The 12632-nt window shown below is 43.3% G+C and overlaps 1 protein-coding gene across 1 annotated transcript; it reads right to left on the reverse strand.

Moving 5' to 3' along the window:
- Positions 1-8192: 8192 nt before the first annotated feature.
- Positions 8193-11956, reverse strand: RPL6 (ribosomal protein L6). Its single transcript, XM_075178497.1, has 6 exons — positions 11784-11956; positions 11588-11683; positions 10645-10788; positions 9412-9460; positions 8957-9141; positions 8193-8385 (listed from the first exon to the last, which is right to left on the reverse strand). The coding sequence occupies exons 1-6, from the start codon at positions 11931-11933 to the stop codon at positions 8233-8235; spliced, it is 777 nt and encodes a 258-aa protein (XP_075034598.1). The 5' UTR covers positions 11934-11956; the 3' UTR covers positions 8193-8232.
- Positions 11957-12632: the final 676 nt, after the last annotated feature.

Genomic DNA, 12632 nt, shown 5'->3' on the forward strand with positions numbered 1-12632 from the left:
CCCCAATGGAGTAAGAGAAATCGATTTTACAGTGAGTAAAAATCTTCTTTTCTCTTTGCTACCATTGGAGGACATTGCGAGACATTGAGACATACCAAAGCTGTCCTCTAAGGGAGGGATTGCTCCGCAAGATCCTGCGCCCAAAGCACGCATCAGCTGATGCTAAACCATGTAACCAAGAAACTCTGCAGTAGATGTGGGCATTGCCACCCTGCACAACTGCTTTACTGAAACACTTAGACGTGCCGTCCAAGAAACGCCAATCGACCTGGGAAGTGAGCTCTAAGGTCCACAGAACCAGAGAAGGGGCGCAAACATCCCACCAAATAGTAGAAGGAATGTAAAGGACATGAGACTGTCGAAAAAACAAAGTCTCACAAATAGAGACCCCACTGTCAATCTGGCCCCGAATATCATGTACCACATCCAGCTAAGGAAGAGTGTCACACGAAAAGGAAGAACAGAATGGTTGACCACAAGATCCTGAGTTAAGTGTAATGTAGATACTATCCTCTGAGCCAATATTGGCTGGAGCGACGTACCTCTCTATCCTGCTGGAAAGGTAAAATGTGGGAGTGCAATCCACACTACTGCCTGTGAACAGGGGAGATATGCAAGGGAACAGCACTACCCTGGAATTAATATTTTACCAGGGTCAGCAAGTCAAAAGTGGCCAAAGCAAGCGCTCTGATTACCCAACTAGAATTCATGGCTTTACCTGCCCAACCAAGCGGAAGGGACCCCTCGAAGAAAAGACTGAAAATGCAGTGATCCTATAAACAGACACTGAAATTGATGTAGAGCACCGGGAGCTGCACCTTAGCGGAATTCTATCTCAGAGCCAGCTTGCGAAAGAAAGCGACTTAAGGAGCCAGCACTGGGACGTGTAAAAGCCCTGGGACTCACATAAAGCGCTGTACTGTTACAGACAAAGGAGGCCCTAAGGATAGGGCCTCCAAAGCCACAGCGGTGTTGCCACCAGCCGCCAATGTTTGAGAACCGTGCTCTGCGTGGTAAATGAAGGCCCCCAGGATAGCTGCAAGCCACACTCCTAGAAAACTCTTTACCCGTGAGAACATGGGACGTGGAAGCAACATGTACAGCAGACTGAAGTTCCAGGGAACATCCTGGCATTGGAAAATTCCACTTATGGGTCTCTAGATTATGAGCGATAAAGGGGGGACCTGAGAAAGTATGGACGCCCTGGGGACTAAGTCCAGAATTCCCCCAAGACTCCACGAGGAGGACGTTCCCGTAGAGAGACTATTCCCCCTGGTTAATTGACTGCCTGCTGAGACTCTTATCCTCAGTCTTATTCCTGTTGGTATAATGGTCAAAAGTAAGGAATATGACACGCTCCTCAGGCCATAACATGGACGTCTCACACTGCTCTCAGGTCACATGTTCCCCCGTGATGCTATACAAATGCAACAGGAGTGGCACTATCTGACTGTCTAGAGGTTTCCTGATCAGGCCCGACGCCAGATCCTGTGCACCTTTAACACCAGATTTGAAAGTACAGTCTATTTCGGCATGACCCAAAAGACTCCGAAACGCTAAGGATCCTATTAATTCGCCTATATCCGACAGACTGTAGCCTGTCCAGACCAGGGTCCAAGACCTGGAGAACGACTGACCTAACTCCTAACTGTCTGGCTAACAACTGAGTGGGATTGACGTGTGGTTTTAGACAGAGTGATTATCTGCAAGTCCGATAACCTGGGAACCATCCCCCTTCTGGGGAATTTCCCTCTGGAGATAGAGAGAGGAGCATGGAACATTATTGCCTTGAATATTGGTAGTTTTCCAGAAGCCTTGAGCAACCAAGAACAGAAAATTTCTTTCTGCACTAGGGGCATCCCTTTTCCTACGGTGGGAAGACCCTGTGGGACCCAGCAAAGATGAGGTCTAAGAAACGTATTTGCTGTGGCAGTGAGTGTATGTAGTTTCTGCACACAGATGTGCGCTTACAAGAACCGAATGGAGATTAGCTTGTGAGAGAAATATGACGGAGCCCTCGGAAGGAGGTCGTCCGGACAGAGTGCCATCGTGAATCGCCGGGTGCGCCGTAGCCGTCATTACTGCCATAACCTTCGGAAACCCACAAGGCGCAATGTGCCGAATAAAAACAGCAGGATCCTGATCCGGAACTGAAGTCTCTGTACCGCCAAAGTGAAAGACACCGATGCCCCCTTTCCGACTGATCCATGTAAGACGACCTCCATAATGTATATTGAGGCCAGGAACTGTTTCTGTTCACTGCCTGCAATGACCATGCATAGTAACTACATTCGAAATAAGAGGATGCAGGCCTGCCTCTTGAACTACCAGCTTAAATAGAACAAAAGGATTAGTTTCTGAGCCAGGAAGAGGTTGGAATAAAATACCAACTCTTTGGAATAACACCAGGTATATAGGTTTCTCACTTAACTGCACCTGTGCAGGCACTTTATGTGCTTATTGGAGCCAAGTGAGTACGCGATAGGGTGCTTCACCCTCAGAGAAAAAATAAAAATAAAAGAAAGAATTAAGTCCGCCCTTGACGAGGCCTAATGGATCTGGCGGGAAGAAATGTACTCTTGCCTCCAGTGGTCCCTGGAGACTACACTAACTCTGCAAAAATGAGAACGTCCAATCTTGGAACGTACTCCAGAATCCCACTGGCTAACTGCTCCGACCATGGCTGAATGGGCTTTTTCAAAACCCAGCTATGACCCTGTTGGGTGTAAACATACTGCCAGTCACTTGAGCTGAGTGGAGGCTAGATTACTTTCTGTCAGAGTAAAACCGTCACTGGGCACCTGCCCTGTGTAGAATAGCAAAATAAGTGAATAGACTAGTCACAGGGTTGTCAACCCCAGGGGTACCTTTCCCATATAACCATTTTCTCTGCCAGGAGAGGTAAAAGATGAGAATCTGCCCAGTCTAACAATTGCTTTTGGCACATGTGCACGACAGCACAGATGTACCTGAGGATCCCCCATTTCTGGACATTTCCTCTTTTGAACATATTTTGGATTGTACATGAAACAAGAATCACAATAGAAAAAAAATACACTAATTTTATTTATTTTATAGAAGTCTGAATATAAATATCCATGTATATATCTATACAATCTCAGTATAGTAGGCGTTTACAAAGTCTATATAGTAGGTAATCCTAACATTAGCCATCAGTCCCCAGACTTAGATAAAATAGCTGTAGTCCTGTGTATCTAACAGAACAGGCTACCATTCATTGCAAATAGAGAAGTATTGAAAACACAATATCAGGCTAATAGCTGAGGAGACAGAGCAGGGAAACAGCATTCACTCAATGTGTATGTGTCCCAGTTCCAAAGATGGCCACCGTTTACGTCAGGAAGCTGATCACTTCTATATCCCCCTTTACACTCTCGGACCACCATCTCCTCTCATTCTCTCTCTCCTCCTGCACCCCTCCCCCCACCCAAATCTACCCGGTCCAGGCGTGATCTCGACACCCTTGATCCTGCTATTCTATCCTCTTCTCTCGAAACTCTCCTCTCTCCCCTTTCCACCCTGTCCTGCCCTAATCAGGCGGCCTCCCTCAATAACCAAACCCTCTCCTCCGCCCTTGATGCGGTTGCCCCTGCCCAGCCCATCCACCTTCGCTGCTCCAATCCCCAACCCTGGCACTCCAAACTTACCCGTTTCCTCCAAAAATGCTCTCGTACTGCCGAACGCCACTGGAGAAAATCTCGCTCCCTGGCTGATTTCCTCCACTTCAAGTTTATCCTCTCCTCCTACAGCTCTGCCCTCTCACTAAGCAATCCTTCTTTAAATTCCTCAACTCCTACCAGTCCTCCAACCCCCGCCGCCTCTTCGCTACCTTTAACACTCTCCTGTCTACCCCCCCTCCTTATCTGCCACTGACTTCACCTCCTTTTTCTCCTCTAAAATCACGGCCATCAGACTTGAAATCTCCTCCTCCACCCACTCTTCCACCACCCCCCCTTTTGCCCTTCCTCCCCCCCAGCCACCAACTCCTTCTCTCCTTCCGCCCCACCTCGGGCGAGGAAGTCCACTCTCTCATTTCTTCTTCCCCCCCCCTTCTACCTGCCCCCAGGACCCCATCCCTTCTCACCTTCTTCGCTCCCTTTCCGCCTCCACCTGCTCCCACCTCGCTCACCTCTTTAATCTGTCCCTCTCCACCGGCATCTTCCCCTCCGCCTTTAAACATGCTCTCGTCTCACCCATTCTCAAGAAACCCAACCTTGACCCCACCTCACTCTCTAATTACCGCCCCATTTCCCTTCTCCCATTTGCCTCCAAAATACTCGAGAGACTTGTCTGCAACCGTCTCTCCACCTACCTCTCTGAACACTCCCTCCTTGACCCTCTCCAATCAGGCTTCCGCCCCCTCCATTCCACTGAAGCTGCCCTGGCTCAAGTTATGAACGATCTCCTCTTGGCTAAAGCCATGGGCCACTACTCCCTCCTGATTCTCCTCGACCTCTCAGCGGCCTTTGACACCGTTGACCACCCCCTTCAGTCCATTGGCCTCTCCGGTACCGTCCTCTCCTGGTTCACCTCTTACCTTGCCGACCGTTCCTTCTGTTTCCACCTGATTCTCTCTCCCCCTCTTCCTCCCTTCCAGTCGGGGTCCCTCAGGGCTCTGTCCTTGGACCCTTACTATTCTCACTATACACCTCTTCTCTGGGTGCACTCATCAGCTCCTTCGGCCTCAAGTACCACCTTTATGCTGATGACACTCAACTCTACCTTTCCTCTCCTGATCTCTCTCCCTCCCTTCTCTCCAGGGTATCCGCATGTCTCTCTGCCATCTCCTCCTGGATGTCCTCTAGATTTCTTAAACTCAATCTTACTAAAACTGAACTCATTGTCTTTCCTCCCTCTCGTACCTCCTTCCCCTCTGACCTCTCCATCACTGTTGACAACTCATCTATCTCCCTTGTTCCCCAACTCCGCTGCCTAGGTATCATCCTCGACTCCTCTCTCTCCTTTGCCCCTCACATTCACTCTCTCGCCAAATCCTGCCATTTCCAGCTTCGCAACATTGCCCGCATTCGGCCCTTCCTCTCCTAGGATGCCACCAAATCTCTCGTCCACTCTGATTATCTCCCGCTTGGACTACTGCAACCTTCTCCTTATCGGCCTCCCCCTCTCTCATCTCGCTCCCCTTAGATCTGTACTTAACGCTGCTGCTAGGCTTATTTTCCTCTCTCGCCGTTCCACCTCTGTATCCCCACTCTACCAAGCCCTTCACTGGCTCCCCTTCCCCTACAGAATCCTTTAAGCTCCTCACTCTGACTTACAAGGCCCTCGCCAACTCCACTGCTCCCTACATCTCTATTCACACTCCCTCCCGCTCACTGCGATTGTCGCCTCTCTTCCCATCTGATTACCTCCTCTCATGCACGTATCCAAGACTTCTCCCGCGCCGCTCCCCTTCATTGGAACAAGCTCCCCAGCTCCATCAGAACTTCCCCTAATCTGTCCTCTTTCAAACGAACATTAAAAACCCACCTTTTCCTTAAAGAATTCCAGTCTCATGCCTAAACTCCCACCGGTCGGCTACCTTTCTCATCCCTTCTCCCCCTTCCTCGACTCAGTTTCTCCCGTCTCATCCATGTGTCTGTCTGTCTTCCCCTCCCTTTAGATTGTACGCTCCTTTGAGCAGGGCTCTCCTACCTTCTGTTTCCATCACTTTTAACTGCGCTCTCCAGCTACTCAGCTCACCTCCTCTCAGTCCCTCTGCCCTGTCTCCTCTCGCTTCTCTCCGCTCCCCTCAGTGACTCTCAACCTGTCATCCGTGCCCACCCTCTTGGGCCATAGTTACCTGCCTGTATTCACTTTTCCCCTCCCTCCCTTTCATGCTGTGCCTGAGCCCCCAGAGTTATAGTGCTTACTGTTACTTGTACTGTGCTGTGCTGTTTCACCTGTACTGTGTCATTGTTTGTCCTTGTACGGCGCTACGGATACTTTGTGGCGCCCTATAAATAAAAATTAATAATAATAATAATAATAGGTGAAGAAATGACCCTTGCAGATCCTCCCCTATTATAGCTGTCTCCATGTATCGCCGATCAGCTCATTAACATATGGCTGTCTGCTCTGAGTCCCCACGCATGTGTTAGCTGCCCCGGCTGCGTGCACTCTTCTCAACGGCATTGCCTCCTACTGAGAGGCAATCGTCGTCTCCGTTCCCTCGCTGCTCGTGTCTAGGGGCGGGGTTAATTTACAGGCATGTCGGGCAGGAGAGACTGTTACAGCTTCAGTCCCGGCCGCCCTTAAAGTAATGTGGCCACGGCCGTCTATCTGGCGGATGTAATATAAATAATTTGGTGCCCATAATATCTGCTGCCTAATGGCAGACTTAAAAGTATGGCCCCTCTGCTCGTTTCCAGGGGAGACTGCCGGCAGAAGTGCATGGAAGGAGAGACAAGGCTGCTGCTTACCTGCGCTGGGACCCAGAGTGAACAGAGCTGCAGTCTTATTAACTCCTCTGGGTCTTCGGATCGAGTCCCGCACTGCACCTGAAAGGGAATTAAAATAAAAACTAATACAATTATAGGCAGGAGCCTATACCGAAGTGACCAATCTCCTAGGTACTTAGAAAAAACTGATGTTTGAGCTGGAGAGGAGGGGCATAGTAGGGGACTGTGAGGAACAAACAAGTTTAGAAATGCCTAAACTGCTTGTACCACCTACTATACCCAATGTCTTGCAGTGTCCCCCAATGGTAGGAAAAAGAAAGCATCCAATTGTCAAATTTAAAAAACAATTTGAAAATAAAGATTGGTGAGAATTTTGTATCATTTGGTACGAATCTGCACTCCCAGTACATCTTTATTTAAACTTTGCAGCAAGGGGTTCTTAGCAATGTTTAGGTTGGTAAAGGACAACCTTGTATAATGCCACTTCCCAACAGGTACACAGACTAGCTCAGACAATATTTAAAAGTACAGATGAGATCACAATATAGAATTTAGACTAAAAAATTGCCATGAAATCCACATATCTTGAGTGTAGAACACAGGAAAATCAAGCTTTTTCTGCATCTAGCACCAACAGTAACTTAATTTTGTAGAAAATATAAATATATATATAGTTAGTCCTGGTATTATCCAAGGCTTGCCCAATGGGGTACATGGCCTACAGTTCATTTCTATAGCGCCACTGATTCTGCAGCGCTGTACAGAGAACTCACTCACATCAGTCCTTGTCCCATTGCAGCTTAAAGTCTAAATTCCCTAACACACACAAACAGATACTAGGGTCAATTTTTGATAGCAGCCAGTTAATCTACTAGTATGTTTTTGGAGTGTGGGAGGAAACCCACAAACACGGGGAGAACATACAAACTTTACACAGATAAGGCCATGGTCGGGAATTGAACTCATGACCCCAGCACTGTGAGGCAAAAGTTCTAGCCACTTACTCTATATGTAGTATTTGTTAGGTTAAAGGATCACAATAGTCAAACAGGTCATATCAGAATTAAATTTACCTGCAGTAATTTTATCATAAATAGCATAGTACTATCCTGGTCTTTATACTCATGGAGGCCGTCACGTTGACAATACACTTTTTTATTTATATAGTATGAACTTTCTTAAACCCATAAACTATCATAAGTACTTCTTAGCCTTTCAGAAGCATCGCACTATAGTGTATGGGCTACAATTGTTCTGTTTGCTGGACCCAGTTATCTGTATCTTGAATTGTTCTACATTTTAACTACTAGTCTCTGCACAGCATCTTTAATAGAACTGGTGCTATATAAATGACATGTACACATCATTCTACATGAGAAGTCAGTGTCCAATACTAGATCTGTCCTTTACTTGTTTCTCCCAAAAAGTCTGCTTGCATTAACCTCAGTCCTGTTGAAAAAATAAACGTGTTTTGCAAGTTTTACCCAATTATCATGTGTTAAAGTGTATATATTGATACACACTAAAACATCTTTAATTAACAGATCACGTCTTAAGAGGTGGAGCGTTAGATGAAAAAATTGCAATGCTATAAAAATGTAACATGACTGGGCTGTAGTTTAAAGTTTGAACCTTGCAGTGTCACTGGCTTATCAATAAATAAAAATTAAAGCTCTTTAGACTGTTCAAAGACCACAAAACCAGAACATTTCTTAGCATTCTAATAAATTACACCAGAATAAGAACTTTCTTAAATACCACAACACTCTGCAGTAAATTTACGTAATCTTTTAATAACTCTTTGTGAAACGTCTTAGAAAACCAATTTGTGTGGATACATTCCATTTGACAATGAAAATGTTGAGTGCAGGTATCCACGAAGCTGGGGCTCTTTTTTGAGGAGAGGCAGGAGCTGCGAGTCGACAAACTTCTGATCTGCTTTGCGCTGCTGAGTGACTGCATATTTCTAGGAAACAATATAATCATGAGTTATTTTGAAAGCAATATTCCCATTAATTTAAAATTAACAAAAACAAACATTGAAATATATTTGTAAAAGTTCCTATACTGGGAGATGTAACATTTTGAACTGTATGGATAATTGCTATGTAGCAGCAAGCAATATAACTTGTTCATTTTTCCAGGCACTGACATACATGGGCGATCTAGAGGTTGGGAAACATCTACCTATGCAATTCAGTTCTAATCACAAGCTGTTAGTGTGTTACTAGATCTTCTATTGAATGACAGATCTTACTCAGCACTGTACAAGTTTGTTCAAGAAATGTGAACTACATGACAAACATGTCAGTGGTACAAATAACAAGAACAAATTATTTCAGTAAAGTCAGCAGCTTATACAACTAGAAGTTTAGAAAATGTCCAGGCCATTCCAAATAAAAGAATATTTTTAAAGCATCTACATCTGAAAGCTGCTTTTATGTGTGCCAGTCAGTAACATTCATAATAACAGCAAGCAGAACAACTGTGTTCCAGAGAAGTCATAGTAACTGAACTACCCATAGGCAATTACTTACTTCCTTCTCGGTGTCAAAGATTTCCCCCTCCTGGTGCTTGGGTTTACGCAGCTTCTTCTTCTTGAAGTAAGAATCAGTTAAGTGTTTTGGGATCTTGACAGTGGATATATCAATTTTAGTAGATGTGGCAATGACAAATTTCTGGTGAGCTCTCCTCAGGGGAATTCTATTGACAGCCAGAGGACCTAGTTCATAAAGGGGGAAAAAAAAAACGTATCAAAAAGGCCACCACAAAGTAAGCCAGCCATAATATACAATGCAACGATGAGTTTTCTTTAAACGTCGTTCTTTGGATAACAAAAGGTGATAAAGGTAAGCTGAAGCAGAGAATGTTTTACAGGTCTTAAAGCAAAACCCAAACAATTTTAAAAAATAACTTATATTTTTTTTTAAGGAAAGCAATGCTTTTGCAGGGAAAGAAAACAAATCTGGTACATGCATATTCTGAAGTTTACCTGTTACTAACAGGAGACCAGTTTGCAGTTGCTTCAGGAAAACAACACGCTGTAAAACAAACAAATTTATTTAGTATGAAGTTAGAATATAGTTAAGTATAGCTATTCAAAAACCATAAAGGCTAGTAGGTAACCTGCAGTATCAACACCCACATTTCAGAGACCTTTGAAATAGCCAAATGCACATCAATGAAATCAGACCTATATCAAAACAGATTCTCAAACGATCTACATTTTATAGAAACGACAGCTTTACATAAACACTCCAATTAGTAATTTTATGCTGTGGAAGTTCCTGCCCAACTGTTCCTTTAAATTTGGATTCTGGCAACTTCAGAAGGAATTATCCTCTGGCAACCAGAGAATGCCATAATCAGATGTGTCACAATCACATTTTAAGCAAGTCATTCCGTTAGATAGTTTAACATCTAAGGTTTTCCCTAATTTTACTTAAATGTATACATCTTTGAAATTTACACAACTGTTATGATATTTAACTACCAATTAAAATGCACATACTTGAAGTGTATAACAGACAATGGTAAACGGAGAATTCATTATCCTATATTTTAGTACAAGACTTCCTTTAGGAAGTCTTTTAGGAAATGCTATTTGCTGATAATAAATTGACATTAAAAACTTAAACTCTTGATGAAAACACCAATTGCACAGGTGACCCTGTTTGAACAAATTACAATTAAAGACTGTCCAATTTTGGATAAACTTTTGGTTTCAGCAATAATGTTGCAGAAATCTTTAAAACGTTGTTTTGCTACCTTTTCCAACTTGCTCCTGTACACCAGAAAAAGTCAGTGGACAACGCCTAACACAACAGTGTGACCCTCTATCCAACATTTGTAGATGTTTAGTTAATTTAAAGGCAGACATGTTCAATGGAGAGTGCCACATATACACACACTACAGTTTCACACGCAGCTTTCAAATTACGCTTAGCTGAATTCAGAGATTTCAGCAGAATAGTATTACTACAGCAAAGGCTGTCAGAAGCATGCATTAAATTTTCTTCACTATCATACCATGTTGGCGAGTAACTGAGATACTTATATAGACCAATTCAAAGAGCCTGGCTTTTGTGGCCACCAAGGCCTAAACTTAAAAAACCTTAGTAACATCTTATACTGGGGGTTAGTAGGCCAAAGACCATTTATATTTAGCATTTCTTAAAAACTCTAGGATGTAACCGGAAGCGATAAGGCCAAGAAGTGCATTTACCTTCCCCCTGTGACGCCCGTTAAGGAGGATCAGCACAGTCCCAGGAGTGATACTGGCACGGAGATTACGCTTGTGTTTGCTGAAAGGCTTCTTGCCGTGACTCAAAAGCTTGCGGGGAACATCTTCAGTGGGATAATAACGTGGCTGGAGTGAGAAAACAAGATAAAGTCTTAATTGCAAAAATGTGTTTCTTACAATTCTTAAATTGTAGAAAACCCATCCATAGCTTATCCAGGTTACAGTGGAGTTCTGATTGATAGATATTGTATATAGTCCAAAATACATAAAGCACAATGCCATCATTCAAAACCAAAAATGCTGCAGGTCTAATCTTAAAGCTACAGTACTAAAGAAAATACATTAATTCCACTGTATAATACCTTTGCAAACCACCAGGAACATACATGAAATGTATTGGTTCCATTTAATTTCATCTCCTTTTTACTCCAGTTAACATCAGTTTCAACCTGTGTCTTAATCCGGCAATAAACACAGTATTTTAACACAATTAAGAGACATCCATTTATAATCAAAGAAGCAATCAATTTACTACAAGGTGTTTTCTCTGCAGGAAAGTATATGCATTACCTCTCTTAGTTAGCATCTGCTTTATACAGCAATTCTTACTACAATTACATTTTTGGCTACCATTTTCTGATACAATTAAGTGGGGCAAAACCAAAGCAGTAAAGGCAAGCTAACATTTTATTAGATGAAGCCATAAATAATATCAGAACTGGAAATATACAAATTAAGCATCCAAACTCTGTACTGTTTTAAAGATAGTGATAAAGTTAAGTCATTTGCACACTTTACACTAAACATTTGTCTTTGGCGCATTGTGTTAAAATGTCTAGTGCAATAGCCAAATGAAGATAATTACATACTGACCACGGGTTTAGAAATCAGTTATATTTTTGTTGCATCTAAAACACACACTTACCATCTTACGGAGCTTAACCACACGTGTGCCACCATTCTTGTCTCCACCAACTGTCTTGGTCACTGTAGCCAAGGGCTTCGCTCTCTTCTTTTCAATCTACAGTAAACAATGTATAAGTTTTATAAAAAAAATTAACACAAAAACCCCATACATTTTAGGTAAATGAAAATGTAGTATGTACAGAATAATGTATTACCTTTGTCTCAGGGGCCTTATATTTGCGCTTGTATAATGCTTTCCTGGCAAACATTGCAGATCGGGAATATTTCCCAATCCCACGTGCCAACACTGGGTTGCGACTGGCATGATGCCTCTTAACCTTCTTCACAGGTTGCTCTCCTGCCATCTGCAATAACAAATATATGAGTAACAGCAAACTACAGCAGAAGTCACAACTTTAAAGACGCACAACAGAATTGGCAGCTACACTTAAATGCATTCTTAAAGTTACAATTAACCAGCATACCACTGGTAACATAAATATCTGTTTTAATAAAACGTGTACCTACACTTAAAACCAGGTGACAATGTACACACACTGGCATGATTTAAAGTCCCACTTTTAAAGTACACAGCATAAACACGTCAGGGATGAATACAAGGCTAAAACACTAAACAGTGCTTCCACCTACACATTGTGCACACTAGACATACTGACTTGCCTGTACACAACGAGGCAGACATCACATAACTGGTGTACAGCATAGGTCTAGCGCTGATAATTGAGTAGTGTGTTTATAATGGAGTTCGTATCCATTACTATTGCAGTATAAGTTAGAACTGTAGAACATGCACCCAACGTTATTTGAGGTCAGGCGCCGGTAACCCTGGAAGTTGCTAAAATAACTGCCGCAGCTTCATTAGTATCACAACATAAATACACAGCTACTGTGATATGTAATGAATTACACTATGTATAAACCCTTGGGACAGTAAACTATAGCTAAACAAATAGGGAATAATTTAATACAAGAACGTGTACGTCATGTAAGAGACACCAGCGCAGCGGCCCGGACATATCAAACACACACAAGAGATGGGCAGC

Source organism: Mixophyes fleayi, chromosome 1 (genome assembly GCF_038048845.1).
Source record: "Mixophyes fleayi isolate aMixFle1 chromosome 1, aMixFle1.hap1, whole genome shotgun sequence".
Taxonomy (NCBI): Eukaryota; Metazoa; Chordata; class Amphibia; order Anura; family Limnodynastidae; genus Mixophyes; species Mixophyes fleayi.

What these genes read in the sequence shown, in the direction of transcription:
- RPL6 (XM_075178497.1), bottom strand. Translation starts at nt 11,933, where the DNA reads ATGGCAGGAGAGCAACCTGTGAAGAAGGTTAAGAGGCATCATGCCAGT. An exon ending in TGGTTAAGCTCCGTAAGATG is followed by an intron (nt 10,789 to 11,587) that starts GTAAGTGTGTGT and finishes TTCTCACTCCAG; the next exon opens with CCACGTTATTATCCCACTGA. An exon ending in TCTTTGACACCGAGAAGGAA is followed by an intron (nt 8,386 to 8,956) that starts GTAAGTAATTGC and finishes ATTGTTTCCTAG; the next exon opens with AAATATGCAGTCACTCAGCA.